Source organism: Coprinopsis cinerea (genome assembly GCF_000182895.1).
Source record: "Coprinopsis cinerea okayama7#130 chromosome 7 map unlocalized cont3.7, whole genome shotgun sequence".
In the NCBI taxonomy this organism is placed as follows: Eukaryota; Fungi; Basidiomycota; class Agaricomycetes; order Agaricales; family Psathyrellaceae; genus Coprinopsis; species Coprinopsis cinerea.
The window spans coordinates 613,832-630,748 of NW_003307538.1; the positions used below are offsets into that span (position 1 = coordinate 613,832).

At 52.4% G+C, this 16,917-nt stretch overlaps 7 protein-coding genes across 7 annotated transcripts; 4 read left to right on the top strand and 3 right to left on the bottom strand.

The window, feature by feature from the left end:
• Positions 1-48: 48 nt before the first annotated feature.
• Positions 49-2,669, bottom strand: CC1G_03995 (hypothetical protein; the record flags this gene model as incomplete). The annotated part of the gene is made up of 2 exons (XM_001831052.1): positions 49-2,080; positions 2,131-2,669. The coding sequence occupies 2 exons, from the start codon at positions 2,667-2,669 to the stop codon at positions 49-51; spliced, it is 2,571 nt and encodes an 856-aa protein (XP_001831104.1).
• Positions 2,670-3,365: 696 nt separating this feature from the next.
• On the top strand, positions 3,366-6,416 carry CC1G_14780 (hypothetical protein; the record flags this gene model as incomplete). The annotated part of the gene is made up of 8 exons (XM_002910756.1): positions 3,366-4,037; positions 4,118-4,225; positions 4,285-4,430; positions 4,486-4,883; positions 4,941-5,132; positions 5,192-5,303; positions 5,363-6,087; positions 6,148-6,416. The coding sequence occupies 8 exons, from the start codon at positions 3,366-3,368 to the stop codon at positions 6,414-6,416; spliced, it is 2,622 nt and encodes an 873-aa protein (XP_002910802.1).
• Positions 6,417-6,510: 94 nt separating this feature from the next.
• Positions 6,511-7,233, top strand: CC1G_14781 (hypothetical protein; the record flags this gene model as incomplete). Its single annotated transcript, XM_002910757.1, has 2 exons — positions 6,511-6,651; positions 6,715-7,233. The coding sequence occupies 2 exons, from the start codon at positions 6,511-6,513 to the stop codon at positions 7,231-7,233; spliced, it is 660 nt and encodes a 219-aa protein (XP_002910803.1).
• A 372-nt stretch (positions 7,234-7,605) lies between these two features.
• Positions 7,606-7,850, top strand: CC1G_03998 (hypothetical protein; the record flags this gene model as incomplete). Its single annotated transcript, XM_001831055.2, has 2 exons — positions 7,606-7,740; positions 7,788-7,850. 2 exons carry the CDS (start codon positions 7,606-7,608, stop codon positions 7,848-7,850), a joined length of 198 nt encoding a protein of 65 aa, XP_001831107.2.
• A 429-nt stretch (positions 7,851-8,279) lies between these two features.
• CC1G_03999 (hypothetical protein) lies at positions 8,280-9,666 on the bottom strand (the record flags this gene model as incomplete). The annotated part of the gene is made up of 4 exons (XM_001831056.2): positions 8,280-8,867; positions 8,929-9,099; positions 9,166-9,386; positions 9,450-9,666. The coding sequence occupies 4 exons, from the start codon at positions 9,664-9,666 to the stop codon at positions 8,280-8,282; spliced, it is 1,197 nt and encodes a 398-aa protein (XP_001831108.2).
• Positions 9,667-10,043: 377 nt separating this feature from the next.
• Positions 10,044-10,322, top strand: CC1G_14782 (hypothetical protein; the record flags this gene model as incomplete). The annotated part of the gene is made up of 1 exon (XM_002910758.1): positions 10,044-10,322. One exon carries the CDS (start codon positions 10,044-10,046, stop codon positions 10,320-10,322), a length of 279 nt encoding a protein of 92 aa, XP_002910804.1.
• A 1,130-nt stretch (positions 10,323-11,452) lies between these two features.
• CC1G_04001 (hypothetical protein) lies at positions 11,453-16,454 on the bottom strand (the record flags this gene model as incomplete). Its single annotated transcript, XM_001831058.2, has 6 exons — positions 11,453-11,639; positions 11,703-12,319; positions 12,373-15,954; positions 16,012-16,286; positions 16,336-16,360; positions 16,416-16,454. 6 exons carry the CDS (start codon positions 16,452-16,454, stop codon positions 11,453-11,455), a joined length of 4,725 nt encoding a protein of 1,574 aa, XP_001831110.2.
• Between the last annotated feature and the right edge of the window lie 463 nt (positions 16,455-16,917).

Consider the following 16,917-nt stretch of genomic DNA (forward strand, 5'->3'; position numbering starts at 1 on the left):
TTAAAATATATGGTACAATGTCTCAAGTAAATACCTTGTAGAATCGTATCACTTTTTCCGGGATTTACTTCTTGTGGATGAGGCAGGTGGGGCGAAGGATCGGGTGGATGTGTTCCTAGGAGTTGGTGGCACCTTGACTGACCTCCGAGCCCCAGTTGATCCCGATGACATGAAGTTCAATCGACGGGGGGCCAAGTCGAACGCATCCTGTTCTGGTTGCTGAGATGTGGAAGCTTGCTGAAACTTGCGGGGTTTTGGCTTCGGTGGGGGTTTCATGGCCTTCGATGGAGGTGTGGTTGCCGAGGCGCCCTCTTCTGGGATAGTCGAAAGAGGGATGTCATCATCCCGGCGACGCTTTGGACCGGGTTCACCTCCTTCCTCCGCTGGACCACGTTTGGGTTTGGAGATATGTCGGGGAATGGGTGGTGAGTCGAGCGGATCACTCGGGGATTCAGCTTTCGGGGATTCAGCTTTCGGGGAATCCGCTTTCGGAATTCTGGGAATCTTTTTCCACTTTGATTTGGGACCAGCCACGTAGCTGCGCATATCGACTTGTTCAACCACCTGGATTTCGGGAACCAGGTGTGCTGGGAGGGGGGTAGGACTGGATCTTGGGTCTTGGAAGTTGAACTCCATCATGGAACTTTGCCCGAATGCGAATCGTGGCCTTTCCGATCGGACTTCTGGCTTTGGGCTGGCACTGGCAGGAGGTTTTAAAGGAGCGCTCGATGGGAATGTTGTACCACCGGGAGCTTGGCTACGAGAACCCTGTGTTGCTGTTCCAGAGGTCCCTGATGCCGAGTCACCAACGTCACGAACTAGTTTCGGTCGGCGTGGGCCAGAAGAAACAGAGGCACTACCCGATGAGACTGGCAATGGCTTGGGAAGCTCTGATGGTCCTCGTACAAGTGAGGGGGTTGGTTCAGGGCCAGGGACTACGGAGGCGTCTGAAGTTTCGGATTGGGCTGGCGAATCTGGTCTTGGTTCGGGGGTCGAGTGTGCCCGACGATTGGTGGACTTCCTTCCCTCCTGAGCCAAACGTCTGCGAGACTTTCGGGAAAGGGGGGACTGAGGAGGCGACTCTGGAGATTCTGGAACGGTGATGTCGATGAATTCGGATGTGGGGGAAGGTTTGGTATTTGCTTGATGCTCTGTCCTTTTCTTTGGGTTGCTGGGGCCTGCCTGACTACGATCCTCCCTTTCTTCCTTCGCCATTGCCTTCTCCTTTCCCTTCCCCTTCGATTCCTTCGCTTTTCCCTTTCCTTTCGACTTCTTGCCCTTCCCCTTTCCGTCTGTGTCTGCGGTCTTTCCATCGTCATTTCCATCGTCACTTCCATCGTCCTCGACATGTCCACCCAACAAAATATCCATCTCCACCGCGTCCATCACCTTCCTCGGCTTCCTAACCATCAATCGTCCATCCTTGAGATATTGATGAAACTCGAAGGGCGGGTCTTCGCCAGCGACTTGTCGGGCGTAAATGTGCTGAAGCATCTCCAGCAATGGTCCTGCATCTATTTTGGAAGGATCCTTCCAGTGTTGACGGAGATGGTTGGGGATGTAAACGCTGGCCACGAAGTCATCGAGGCTGGTGTGGGGTATCTTGGACCAGGGGACTGTGGGGTTCGTCTTGATCTGCCCGGAGCACCGACCGTACCAATGGGAGAAGTAGGCCCGAGCAAGGTCAATTCTCCACTGACGCACACTGGAAATACCGGGTGGGGGATTATCGGGGTTCGACATAATCGGTTCGCCATACTTGTTCAGCCGCACCACAAGTCTTGCCCTCCTGACGCCCTTGGTGTTCAATACTCGCATAGGGTCACCTCCATCCCCTGGGTACACAATCTTCGCATAATCCCCGAACAACTCCTCTATTCCCGACTCCTCAATCTGTTGTGCCATCAAATCCAGAAACCGTGGTGCGCCGTCCATTTCGTGGTTGTAGTCCAATGGAGCTGTCCACACACGTCCGTCGGGTGTTTGCCAAGCAGCCAGGATGAAAAGTCGTATGTACCCCTGCCGGTATAGGTCTAGGGCATGTGCGTGATTTCGCTTGTGGTACATTCCCTCTGCTCTCCTGGAGGTGAAGTCAGCCCTGGAATCGAACATTATTTAAAGTGCACTTACTCTAGTCGAACATCGGCCGGAGGCCCCAAATTCGACCACAAGATAGCCTTCTGCTCCAACTCCACTATCTCCGTGTCTGACAGTTCATTGAAGAAAGCTGTCACAGCCCGTTGGTAGTAGTCGAAGGGTCGTTTGTTGTGTCCGCGTTCCTTTCCCTCCTCCCATAATTCCATCTGCTTCTCTTGTATCTCCTCAGAGGGGGTCTCACGAACGAAGACGTCTCGCACACTCCAGTCTCGCGTCCCGGCCTTCTCCTTCGCCTTCCGCTTCTTGCAATACAAGGCGAACCATTTCTCGACAGCCCTGGTGAGTGCAATCTTCTCGTTGGTGGACAATGCCTTGCCGTTTGCCGTCTCGTGCAAGGAACGAATGGAGGCTACAGCCTCCCTCTGAACTCCAGCCTTCGCGACCTTCTGGACTTTGTGAGGTTCGTGAAGGGCAAGTAAGTATCGCTCTCGGAGGCCCTCGAGGATCTCGATCTGGGGGGGAGTCAACTTCCAGCCGTGAAAGGTGATTGCTCCTTGGGAAGGTTGGGACATGTTTGAAGATGCGAGACGGGCACTTGGATGGGGTATCTTCTGCTCTTACTTTCACTTTCGACTCTCCTTCTGGATTTTATTTGATTCCATCTTCATCCCTTAGTAATACGCGTCCGCCATGCAGACTCCAACCCGCAGGAGCCGTGCAAGGGAGGTGAACAGATCGGGCGTGACCCAAGTCCAAGTCAGCACGTCCAGGACTTCCAAAGGGACGATCTTCCACCAAAGAACGAGGCTTCCAAGATATCAAAATCAATCTCGGTCACCAACCAAGAGAACAAATTCCGACTTTGCAGACAGATTTTCAGGCTACACGTTTGAAAGGGCCGATCCCTGCAATGATCCGGACACGAACGACGATTCCCCACCACCGAAGTTAGGGAAACTCCCACCTAAGACGAAAGTACGTTTTCTTTTTTTTTTTTTTTTGCTCGCAAGCATTCAAACTTAACTGATTCCTAGTCACAAGACGACTACATGCTGGAATGGTTGACCCTCAGGCAGCAATTCCTACATGAGGTGCTTCATTTAGAAAACCCCACTCAAGACAGGGTCTGTTCTGCCTGCGGGAATCCCGGTGATTGGAGATGCTTGGAATGCTTCTCCCAGCCGAACTTCTGCACTGGATGCCTGGCAATCGTTCATCAAAGAATGCCCTTGCATCGGGTTGAACGGTGGCAAGACAACCATTACAGTATGGCGTGGCTATGGCAGGCAGGTCTCATTTTGCACCTAGGACATGGTGGACGGCCATGCCCTCATTACGGGCAGTACGAGAGGATGGTGGAAGATGACCCTTTCTTGGACGAGCCTGCGGAGGTAGAAGACTCCACCATTCAAGACGAATTTGCAGCGGGCTTCAAACCGAAAGGGCGGTTTCTCCAAGGGGACAAATTGTTTACTATAGTTCACACTAATGGTCTCCACACCCTCCCAATTCGCTTTTGTGGATGCCCAGACAACATCCACACACCTGAGTGGACTTCCGTCCTACAGCACCGACTTTATCCCGCCACATTCAAAGATGTCCGCACAGTCTTCACATTCGAAGTTTTGGACCTATACTACATGCTGGAAGTGGAGTGCCACTCTTCGACTTACCAAGTTTTCTCTCTCCTCCGACGCACCACGAACAAGACATTCCCCTCCACAGTACCCGACCGCGAGAGAGAGCTTGGACGAGTTGGGCGACAGTGGCTTTGGCTGAAAGAGAGAAAATGGTTCGGTTTTGGTCACGAAGATCGAACGCCGGGTGATGGTGAAGCAGCATTATTCTGCGCCGCTTGTCCTCAGCCAGGTGTAAATCTACCTGATGACTGGAAAGAAGATCGCCGGAAAGCTAGGCAAGTCACCTACTACACAATTTCTGTGAGTATCTAACCTGTCACTTCAGTTGGAAATACATGCGGAGTTTCGTCTTGGACGGCAATTTTTCCTGCGCTCACCAGTACAGCAAGAAAGATACAGAAGACGTATGGTTGAAGGCTGGGGAGGGATTCATGACGGAGAACTCCGCGTTCGAGGAACATTTGAGGACGTCCCACCAGGTGTCACAAGTAAGGATAGCCCTCTCACTTCGTTCTGTGTTGTTTGTAATGAGGACGGCCGATTACAGAAACCAACGTGCCATGAACACAAAGCGGCGGAGGATCAGTGGCAGGTCCACAAGGGGTGTGATGTGACGGGAATCGGGGCTGCAGCATGCATGAGGCATGGTGCATATGCACCTGGTTCCGTCGTGAACTTCCAGAAAGGTGAAAGGTCAGCAAGAATTGTTCCGGGACGTTGCTGTTGGCGCTGAAAGATCTTTCACCAGACAAGTGAACATGGACTACGCCATTAACAAGGCATTCAAAACCACTCAAATGGAGGGAATCACCACGGCACTGGTGGCTTACGATATCGCCTGCCAGTACGCCGTCCATTTCCTTGAAAGATTTGCCAAAAGCCCGGAGCTCGACCTTGCGGACGACCTCATAGTCAAATTCGTCATCGGCTTATTCCACGTTCATGGTCACAAAAAGGAATGCTATCCTCGGTATGCTTCAACCTTTATGACTGGCGCAGCTGTCAGGAGTGGGGAAATTTTAGAATCTCTTTGGGAAATTCTGAACCGTGTATCGGGAAGAACGAGAGTGATGGGTCATGCTATGCGTGTCGAGATACTCGACGCGGTTATGGCGGATAGTAATTGGAAGAAGCTTCTCAAACTTGGTAAGTCGTGGAAGTTCCCAGACCCCGCGAACGCTGCGCTCACCTCCTTGTTCCCAGTGGAGGTCATTTGTAAGGAATGGCCTGATAAATGGGAGAAAATGGAGTTGGCTATTACCGAGTTTGAACTATTGGACTCGACGGTTACCAACGAGCAGAGGGAGGCCTGGACCAACCAGGCGAAGAAAGCTCAGCGAGATCGTGTTTCAAACCCACAGGCCATGGACGTCTACCTGTCGAACTTAGAAGCCCGTACGTATACCGCGTGTTTTGCATCTTTCCCGTAAGGTATCCCTGACGAGTCCGCTTAGCAAAACCACTAAAACAGAAGGAAGTGAGCTTGATGGATGGGGAGAGGAGTCAAGGGGATGGCCTGGGGGTAACTCAATGGCTGTCGTTGGGCATTAGCATCCAAGAATCACAGTAGGTCTCATTCCCTAAGACCACCGCGAGAATTTACGACAGGATTGATGATATAATAGATGCTCACTAGTCGCATTCATCCGCAGATACAAGCGCCGGATGACAGATTCCCGTACGCACGAAGTGGCTCGACGGAGGGAAAAGATCCTCAAGGACCTTGCATCATTCGTTGAAATTGCGTCCCAGCTTTTTCCCGAAGTGGACTTCCCTGAATCTGGTGGCATTTCCTTCGTCCCTCTGTCTGAGGAACTGTTGACGGACGATGAAGATGAGGGGGAGGACGATTTAGACGAAGAAAGCCACTCCCAAGATCGGGTGGAAGCAGAATACCGAGCGTGCCCCCTTCCTTCATCTCTTTCGCCCATTCCTACCACGCTCACCGACGCTGTGAACAAAGAGAAAGAATTGCGGGTGGCCCAAGCCGAAAATCATCTGGAAAGTATCCGCTCTAAAGTGAGTCGGAAATCATACCTTTACAGAAACAATCTCCGCCATTCAAACACCAAAGTGGCCAAAACAAGAGCGCGAGAGACCATTGCCGTAGCAGAAAGGGAACTCAAGCACCACTGTCGCGTTTATGAGCAAGCTCGGTGGGCTTTGGGTCGCCTCCATGTTCCGCAGGAAGTTCTCGCAAGATTTCAGAAGATCAATCCCCGCATTGATCTGAGAGTTAACACTGCCATCGCTGATCCGAATGCCCGTGGTCAAAGTTCCGAGACTTTGTCTTGGATTTGGAAAACAGCTACGGAACTTGTCGGGGACAGGGATCAATACTTGGTTGAATGTACGTCTTTTCCTTTGGTTTTGTTCCTATTCGACATCCTAATTCAGAATCGCGGTACAGTATATCGAGTGAACTGGCTGCAGGCCAGAGAGAAGAAGCACAGGTGGATTGAGGAAATTACGCTAGTGGAAGCCGAAATGGACTGGATTCCCCGCTTTTTCTCCTTCCAGGCGGGGAAGTGGAAGTCCCGGGCGGAGACTTCCACTCAGAAGCCTGGGCATTTGGCATATGCCCACCGCCAAGCAGCGATGTGGGAAAAGCTTGAAGGATATGCCAGGAAATCTTTCACAAAGCTTCTGAACCCGAGTCAGAGTTCGACAGAACAATGATGTATTTGAAAGCTATGTAATCTGTTCGGTTTTCATAATCGTCTTAACGCAAAATTCTTGTCATTCTACCATGCTCCCTATCCCTTTCCCAACAATGTCTCTCACTGAAATGCAATCTATCGTCAACTATCAGTCGAGTCGACTTCGCTCAATTATGCGAACATATTTAGAGGGGGAACAAACACGGTCGGCGGAGTCGAACAAGGAATTCATGAAGGGATTTTACCAAGAGTTGGTAAGCATTCGGCATGCCTCTTAGACCGACTGCGAAGTCTTATGAGTGAGTGGCATCCAACAGGAGGTGTGTGGAACGTGGATCGCTGTCGCCAGTTTGAAGTACGAAGGCTTGATCCAAGCTCCCCCCTGCTACAAAGAATGTATGCTCGTGGTGGTCAATAACGGTACAATGGTTCGAGAGGCTTGGGTGGATGCAATATCCGGGACATCTGGTGCGCCAGATGGTTATTTGGATCGATATGAGCGGGCATGGTGGAAGGATGGACTGAGCGCTGTCTCCCCAATTCAAGACGTTAGTGACTCGGTCGCTGTTTGGAAAGCGCAGTCACCCAATATGTGCCGTGCGCTAGAGCCGCTCCCACCACCGGTGACTAGTCTGGAGTCCCTTTCGCAGGAAAGACTTCATTCGGCCAGGGCCGTCGCTCGAGACTTACGCGCCTTGATTGTGAAGGAAGTTGCGGAACGTGTGGCACGGATAAAGGATCTCCAGGCCCGGATCATTCACATTACGATGGAGAGGAATAGGGTAGAAGCGTTGGAGGTTGAATACCAGCGGAATCAGGCATTAGGAAAGGATTGACTTGGACGCTCTCTGTGTAATTGGAATATGCATCGACTTTGACCAACGGGATTCCCAAACTGATTGTCTGATTCCCCGTTCGATATACCTCACCACTGGCGTGTGAGGACAGTATATTTTAACACTACTACTAGTGTTAAAATATACTGTCCTCACTCTGGCCTGCGATCGGAAATCCCACATACGACTTCACACTCCTGTTTCCGATCTTGCTTGCCGTCGGGAATCCCGTCGGGAATCCCACATACGACTCTCCATTCGTCTTCTGTATCCCCTTCAAACTCCAGTTTCCCAAGTTGTTTTCACAGGTATTAAAGAGAGGGTTCTTTAGCTAGGCGAACCCTATTCGAGCAATAGCCCATTGCCCTCTCGATGGCCGATACCTTCAACATATCGCCAGATGACTTCCAGGAGATACTTGACTATTGCGATGGCCGCCTCGAGTTTTCCAGCAAATTCATCTATTTGAGAAGGGACCAGATCACCGAGCACGAGTGGAACAGGTTGGTTAGTGCATTTGCTGATGAAACGGTACATTTCTTTTACATACCTAGCCTGTCCAAGTGCAAGTTGCTGATTCACCTATCGTTAGGCTTGCTGCGTATCACTGGCCTTGAAGTTCGCGAAGATGGCTCCCGGGGAAGCGTCTTCACGTTGCGTTTCTGATATCCTCAATCATGCCCCACCCGATAAAATTCAAGACAAATTAAAGGATGGGTCATTGATGAGGATGTTATGGAGTGGAGACAGAAGAAAGGTGTCCAGGGACTTTGCGTTCTCCTGGTGGGATTCCCACTTTCATTGGGACGACGAAACGTCCTTTATGTCTTGGTTCCTTTATGCATGGCAAGGGGATAGGTCAAGGCATGGACATTCGGGGCTCGGGAAAGTCGGAGATTGGTCTACTGAATCACTCAAATTGCTTCGGGGTATCCAGAAAGCTCAGCTGGACGACATCTTGGCCGAAATAGTGTTGTGCAGAAAGAAATTGGACATTTTACAAACAAGTATCAAAGAAACAGAAGTTATGTTACAACGCTTGTATCTCACGTAAATGCACCGAGTTCCTCACTCTCTTCCGGGGTTTTCAGTTGAGACAGCAGCTGGGAGAGGATCGGTGGCGCTGGCATTGAACGATTGGAGTTAGTAACCAGGCGTTCCCGCCAGAAATGAGCAAGACACCACCGCTCCCCATTCACTGGTGCAACACCATGAAGAAGGATCTTCCCCAATAGCGCAACCAAGGTTCCGGGGTCATAAGCCCACCTCAGGCCCAACCCGGGGGTTTCAAACCTTCCATTTTCATACCTCCCTCCGGTTACGAGAATATCCATCCCATATCGTGGGCCGCTAGTGTCTCGGTGTTGAATGGTTTCGCGGTTGATGATCAGAGAGAGTGCGGTAAAAGGTGAAGCCCATGTTTTCAAAACTCGGTGGACTTGTTCGGGATACTTGACTTGGGACTCGTCTGCCACGCGCATTTCATTCATAACATGGCAGCCGATCTCATAGAGTTCGGGGTGAACCACCGAGAGAATGGCTCCAACCAGTGCCAACGATTCCTCCATCTCGTCGACAAACTTGATCCCCGATTTGGATTTTAAGGGCGTGGATGGGCCGGGGAGCGATGATTTCTGTCAAATGGTTTCTCCTCATCCGCTCAAGATATACATGGAGGAAGAATCTAACACTAACCTCGTGGCCCACAGCCCACCATGCTGGGGCGAAACACGCAACACCAGGTGGAATCTCGCACAGCTCGGGGTTCTTGAAAGTCCCGGTGTCCGTGCGCCAAGTCTGTGATTTCAGTTTAACAGTCGGTGGGCTGGCCTTGCCCAATTCCTCCACGGCAGAGGTGATGATGACCTTCCAGAAAGAATTGCAATAATGGTAAGTCCGTTGCGGACAATCCCCAATTGGCAGCGCACTCACTTGTCGATCTTTCCTGAGGACGCCTGGCGCGTAAACCATCAGAATGACTCCATCGTTATCGAGTACGACAGCTGGGCGATGCTCTACGGGGTATCCGTCCTTTCCCTGCGACCAGAGCGATGGAAACATTTCGGCGAGCCTAGCTTCAAGGAGTTCATTCCTTCCCGACTGCTTCACCCCCAGCTGTGCCTCGTAATCCTGCAACTTCCACTTCATGCGGTCTGTGGGCGTGTTTAAATCCCATTAAGTGCAGTATGCTAAGAATATAGGAATAAATCACTTACAACGCCTTTCGAACGCTTCCAATATAACGGATGCCGCATGGAAGCAGTCGTCGATAAGTCGACGAGAGAGACCACGGGGGAAAGGCACTTCGTGGTGCAGAGCAGCCCTGGGTGCGAGTGCATGGCGAATGAGGGCCCGGAGGAATGAGGCGGCATGGTCAAGGATATCCACAAAGGGCGACGAGGAAGTAGAGGATGGTGGCGATGAACCAGTCATTGTTCGGGGGTTTTTCTCAGAATCACTGTCCATAGCATGACGGGCGTTGTTCAATCGCATTCTTTTAGCTTTTATTGATTTTCCCGGATTACCACCTGTAAATCCCGCGAATGTCAAAATCTATCAAACTCCGTGGAAGGAAATCCCGCGGCAATGATGTCATGGATTTGACTAAAGCTACCGAAAACCATGCTTTGAGAGACTTCGCAGGGAAATGGGCCGATGCAAAAGAGCTGCGCATTATACTCTGTTGGCTGGAACAACATAGGTGGTCTAAATCACTAAGGGGCTGCTACAAAGGTGATGGTAGTACCACTGCATTGGCTGACCCAAGGCTACTGATGTTTTGATCTGATCTCGGCTCGTCAGCTAGCCACATGTCTGATGCCATATTTGCCCGTCAGCCCACTCAAGGGACATGGGGTATCCTACTGAGTGGTCTGGTTGAAGAATTCCTGCTGGGGACACAGAACGAGGTTTGCAAGATCGTCCAGTTGTTCCTGGGAATTGAGGTCTATGAACGCAAGGTCGAAACGCTTTGGACGTTGCCGGAGGGAAGATGGAACAGAGAGATTGGTTTCGGCATGATCAGGTGCAAGAGGATGTCCCTTGATAGTGCAATCCACCAAACGCAACCCGTAAACTCCGGGTATTGAGAAGATGCGTGGGGATAGGCCCCGACAACCCCGAAAGGTGAGTCACTGGATCGAGGGGGCGATGACAATTTTAGTGGAGTGGGATTGGAAAAGAAAGCGGGATGGCGAGCAAAAGAGTGGGATTGGGATAAAAGAGTGGGATCACGCCATCATCCCACTCTTTTGCTCGCGCCTCCTCTCGCTCGATAGCCCCGCCGCCCGAAGGGCGGCTGTTAGAGTTGGGGTTAGTCGCTGCGCGTAGCGCAGCCATTAGGGTAGGGGTTGGTGTTAGAGTATGGTTTAGGGTTGGCCTTTAGTGTTGGGGTTAGTGGTTAGAGGTTAGGGAGGGGGATATATTGTGTTTCGCGCCCCTGGCGCGACTTCATACACTAAATTTGAAGGGAGCCGCAGTTGTTATCAATCCCACTTTTTTGCGGCATCATCCCACTTTTTTGTGCAATCCCACTAATATTCCCAATCCCACTCCACTACGATAGTATACTCGGATCGAGGGCAGCTCGCATATGCCATAGATGGCAGCCAACATCTCCGGGGACATCTTGGTGATGGTATATGTACTGGATCGTGAATGAAACAACCCCCGTGAATAGGCGCAGGAACCTGGCCATCTTGCGTTGCGGAAACATCGATGCCAGTTCCAAGTACACATGGTGAACGTACTGTGCGTACCCAGGACGTTCTGAAAGAATCTTGGAGCACCGTCGGAGATGGCGACCTGGAAACTGGGTGGGATAGAAAGTTTGGAAGAGGAATGGTCTGAAGATATTTGCGAAAGTCTGGCACGCCAGCATGCAAGCCTTGGCTGTCCCAATTCCGTCGTCGTCGTCGTCGTTGTTATTGACATGACCGGCCACTTTGGCTAGCAATTCAGAAGGAAGGTCGAGGATGGGCGCAGACATTGAGCTCCGTGGCATGAGGTTCGAGTTAAACGTGGTTAGGGCAGAGGGACTCGTGTTGAGCCCATACACACAGTTATAATTAATGTTTGGACCAATCAAAGGTTTCAAACATGATACCCACAGACATCAAGTCACAGATCCCAGGTCAAAGGAGAGCCTTCCACCCTAACAAGTGTTGACAAAAGGTATACGGTCGGTAAGAGCATAACTGATCCATGCTATAATACAAAATTAAATCCCATGATGAACGAAAGGTACCCATTGGTGAAATGGTCGGCCAAGGTCGCGTAACTTCTTCACGGCAAGGTGTAGGCTATACGCTGCATCGGTTATGTCAGGAGGAGCTGCTGTTCCACGACGGAAGAGGTGGCGATAGAAAACATCGGTTACGAGGGGTGCATCTTCGTCGTGGATTGACCTGAGGTTTCAGCGAACATCAGTGGAAAACTCTTTCAGGACTGAACAAATGGGACGGGCTCACCACATAGTTGCGACCACACTTCGGAAGCCGGCGAACTGCATAGTCCCAGCCAGCGAGAGAGATTCGTCGGGACGTTCCTGGTCTCCCATCGCCGTCTCACACGCGCTCAGGTATGCAAGAGCAGCATTGGACGCGCGGCAACCTCGTATCAGCGATCGCATGGTCAGACACCCTCCACTGAGCATTAACGAGCTATCCAGTGGACTTGAGAAGTCTTGAGATCCGTGGCAACCAAAGTGAACGATAGATGCTGTGTTGATGTGCCCCAAGATTGCGTCGGGAATGGAGGGCGTCTCTGCTGACCCTATGCGGGTGACCAAATGTCTTCCATCGGGAACTAGGCGCTGAATCCTCTTCAACTCCTCCAAGGTAAATGGAAGGCTGAGTGTACGGGGCCCTGAATCTCCTGGCTCGACGACGACGAGCATTTCGTAGTCAAGATTTGGTGTTGGCGGCGGGGCTATGAGGTCTTGCGGCGAAGAGCAATAAGAAGAAACAACGTAATCGGATAGGCAGTCGGATGCTTCAGGGTTGTCGGAATAGACGCCAGCAGCATGGATGGGAAGGAAGGCGAATGGACCTGTTGGACACCACCAGATTCGTTTTGGGTTATCAGTCTGACAAGCTGATCAGCGAAGTCGGGGTAACTAGACGATGACGGGCGCTGTACCTTCTGCAAACCCAGAATTTTGATGACCGGCTCCGTTACCACATCCCAGAGGGTCTCGAGTACCTCCTTGAAATCATCGTCCACCGTCCGTCGCATTTTGTTTTTACGGTGTAACTGCAAACGGATATTTCGGCTTTCGCAAAAGTTGTCAACCTTGCGTTGGAGTTCTTGACCCACGGCACGCCCTTGGGACAACTGTTGGACTGCATCCGACAGACCAACTATTCGGTTCACATCAGTCGACAGTGGATGACGATGCAAAGTACCATCCTCTTTGAGGATCAGGATGTCACATCCGTACTCGCTGGCGTTAAGGAAGACAATGGGATTCTCTCTGGTAGTATTCCTGAGAATATCGAAGGACGGAGGGAGGAGGAAGTCATGGAAGCCGTCGATGGCTCGAATCTGTGCGATGATTTCCTCCCTCCTCTGAGCGAGAAGGTATGGAGGTGGAGGTGAGCCTTGGGCCGACATGGAGTCAGGTCGTACATTCTGGTGGGTCGCAATTTCCAGTTGGCGAGTAACCAAATGCAGTTCTGACGCCAAATCAGGATGGAGGTCGTGAAGTTGTTCGAGGCTCCCCTGTAGTTGGAGTGCTTGGGACCAGAAGACGGAACGTGCGGTAGAGAGAAAGATGACAGCCTTCTCCAATTCCCCTTGTTCGATCGCGCACTGCACCGCGTCCCTCGACAAATGTTTGGCATGGACAAGGACGTTTTGGCGTTGTTCCAGCGTGAGGTCGAGGGAGGCTAACTGCGGGAGGATATCTACGCCATAGCTGTAGGCCTCTAGTGCAGTGTCCAGACGGCCAAACACGCGGCAAGTCGAACTCCAGCGGATGGCATGGCGCAGCCTCGCCAATGGAGGCGATCCCTGGGATTGAGCGCCAGAACTAAGAAGCTGGAATATTTCATCCTGAATTTCATTGTCGTCGGTCGCGTGATACTTGATTTTGAGAACTTCTACAAGGTTCCAAATTGCCGCAAGCGAAAGGGGATGGTCTGCCAACGGGGTACTGGAATCAGACTTGGCTGAAGGTGAAATACCCGCTTGTGACCACGCGCGGAGGGCGTCCCGCAGGAGCACGATGCACCCCTCTAGGTCGCCTGTGCCACCGTTGTATTCAAAGCTCACAGAAAGCGAAGATGCTAGGTTGTTAAGGGAGCTGGGGTGATCGGGGTGGCCTGGAGGGCGAAGGCTGAGCGCTTCCTTGTGAAGCAAAATGCACTCTTCCAGGTCGCGTAAGTCGCTGCTGTGCCCGAATCGGGTTAGCAACGAGTTGGCCAGGTTGCTGAGTGAGTTGGGGCGTGAGAGATGGCCTGCGGGGTTGAGGTCGAGCGCTTCCCGCTGCAGCGTGATACACTCTTCCAAGTCGCAGAAGTCCCTTTTGTGTTGGAAGCGGGTGAAAAGGCAGATTGCCAGGTCACTGAGCGAGGTCGAGCGGTTGGAAAGGTCTGTATGACGGAGAGCAAGCGCTTCCCTGTGCAGCGCAATGCACTCTTCCAAATCGCAGAAGTCGCCCTTGTGGTCGAAGCGGGCGCAAAGTGAGTTTGCCAGGTTGCTGAGCGAACTGGGGCGATCAGGATGGCCTGCAGGGCGGAAGTCGAGAACTTTCCTGTGCAGTGTGATGCTCTCGTCCAGGTCGCGGAAGTTGCCCTTGTGTAGGAACCGGGTGAAGAGCGACCTTGCCAGGTTGGTGAACAAGCTGGGACCGGTGCGGTGGCCTTCAGGGAGGAGCGAGACCGCTTCCCTGTGCAGTGACACACATTTTTCCAGGTCGTAGAATTCCCCCTTGTACTGGAACCGGGCGGCAAATGAGGTGGCCAGGTTGTTGAGCGAGCTGAAGCGGTCGGGATGGCCCTCAGGGCGGAGTTCAAGCGCTTCCTTATACAGTGTGACACTCTCTTCTAGGTCGCGGACGTCTCCCTGGTGATAAAAGCGAGTGGAAAGTGAGGATGCCAAGTTGCTGAGTGAGGTTGGGCGGTCGGATACAGGGCAAAGATCGAGAGCTTCCCTGTACAGAGTGATGCTCTCTTCTAGGTCACAGATGTTGTCCTCGTGTCGAAACCGGGTGAAGAGTGAACTAGCTAGGTTGGTAAGCGAGCTGAAGCGGCTGGAGTGGCCTGCAGGGCTAAGATTGACAGCTTCCCTGAACAAAGTGACACTCTCTGTTAGGTTTTCAAAGTCCCCTTTGCGTTCGAACCGCGTGAAAAGCGAGGTTGCAAGGTTAATGACCAGACGGGGGCGATCGTGATGGGTTGGAAGCCGGAGAGCCAGCATCTCCGTTTGTAGAGAGATGCGCTCTTCCAGGTCATCGAGGTCTCCGTTGCGGTCGAAGCGGGCGCAAAGCGACATGATCAGGTTGCTGAGTGAGTCAAACCGGTTGGGATGGCCCCGCGGGCGCAGATGGAGCGCTTCTCTGTACAGCACGACACTTTCGTTCAGGTCATGGATGTCGCCCTTGCGCTGGAACAGGGTGAACAGCGAACTTGCCAGGTTGTTGAGCGACCGAGGGCGGTCGACGTGGCCTGCGGGGCGGAGTTCGAGTGCCTTCCTGTGCAGTGTACCGCTTGCTTCGAGGTCTCGGATGTCCCCCACATGGTTGAACCGGGTGAGAAGCGAATTTGCCAGGTTGTCGAGCGAACGGGCGTGGTCGGGGTGACCTGCAGGGCAGAGTTCGAGCGCCTCCCTGCGCAGCGAAACACCCTCTTCCAGGTCCTGTAAATCGCCTCTGTGCCTGAACCGGGTGATAAGTGAGATTGCGAGGTTTTCAATCGCTTTGAGGCAAAATGGGTGGCCTGCAGGGAGGCGATCGAGTGCTTCCCTGTACAGCGTGACGCTCTCTTTCAGGTCGTCTAACTCGCCTTTTCGCTGGAACCGGGTGAAAAGCCAGCTTGCGAGGTTGTTGCCTGAGATGGGACGCTGGGGGTGGTCTGAAGGGCGGTACGAGAGCGCTTCCCTGCCCAGCGTGATGCATTGTTCCAGGTCACAGAAGTCGCTGGTGGAGCGAAACCGGGTACCTAGAGCAATGGCACACTTTGCGAGTGTATCGTGACGTCTTGGATGCCCTGGCGGCCGGAATGAAAGGGACTGTTGGAACTGTAAGATTGATTCCTCCAACTGAGGTTTATCGCCCCCCATCAACTGGGTTCCCAGCATGTACGCGTTCCTCCCTTTTTCGTCCTCGGCCTCCATTTCGTCCCGCCACTGCTTTAAGTCCAGCAACCCGACCGACTTCTCTCCTTTACAATCCACTAGCTTGATGGACGCAATGTGCTGGAGATTGAGAAGCGTAGTGAACAGCATTGGATCACCGCTCCGGAAAACCTGCTTAGCAGATTGAAAGGACGCCTCAGCCAAAGCCAGGTCTCCCTCGTCATCGGACACCAGGTACTTCAAAACGAGGGCATTCCCAGCCCGCAGCAATAGTTCGCCTCGACGTTTGGTCGCACCATGACACTCGGAAGCGAGAGCTTCGCTGGCGATAGCGATGGCGGTTCCTAGCTTGGACACGTCGATGGATTCTCGGTAATCTCGAAGTGAATCGAGGGCGGAGGCGGCACTGCCAGCACAGTCCTCATCCTGGGGTAGTGTTTCAGTTTCCACTTGATTGAGTGCAGTCACTGAGACAGGGCTCACTGTGAATGCGGCTGGATTTGTCCTCTCCCTCAGCAAAAGCTCCACTCCTTCATCCAAGTCATTCACCCATCCATATCGAGCGAACCGGGTTACAAGGGCTTTGATCAGGGTGATCTCAGCCTTTGTCCGCGCTTCCTCGTTCTGTTCATCGCGAATGGTCTCCCGTAGCACAGCGACCGCGCTTGTAAGGGTATCGTCCTCCATCCCTTGCGTGGCCTCGTCCAGTAGCTCATTCACGCGGGACAAAGCTTGCTCTAGCTCGTCCTCGCCTTGACCTAGTGTGGTCAGTTCGTAAGGGCGCTCATGACAGGGTGAAATACATACTCGATGATTCGTGCTCGTCGAGGACCTTCAGATACGTGGGTTAGTCTAAATCTTGTACTGCTGGGTGCGCAGACACTCACCGTGCATTCAGATCCTGGCGTATTGGTAGAATTGTCCATGAGTAGGAAGGCAGCAAGGCTAGCGCTCGATCATAGGACACAGCGGCATTCCAACCACAACCAGGGCTATGCTATTGATGTTCATCAAGACATCACAAGTACTTCCTGTTGGGTCACACCGGTTACTGCTTCCCCAGTCATCCTCCGGCCAAACGGTGAAACGACAGTCAACCATGAGTATGCACTTGAAGATACCCGAACAGGCCGAATGGCAAGTTGCGAATACTTAGTTTGCAGGTCAGCACACAGGCTTTGACTGGTCTCTGTGTCGCCAATTTCGTAGTCCATGCATATGACACTCGGCCTGTTCCAACTTGGATAGTAGTAACGGTGCAGCCGCAGGGGATCGAACTCGGTTCCAGTGGTTTTCTGGTTTGAATCGGAGCTCAAAATGGAAGATTCCACTCGCCGCCGCCGCAGCGTAGTACTTAGCTGCTTTCTTGTATCCCCTCCCATCCGTTAT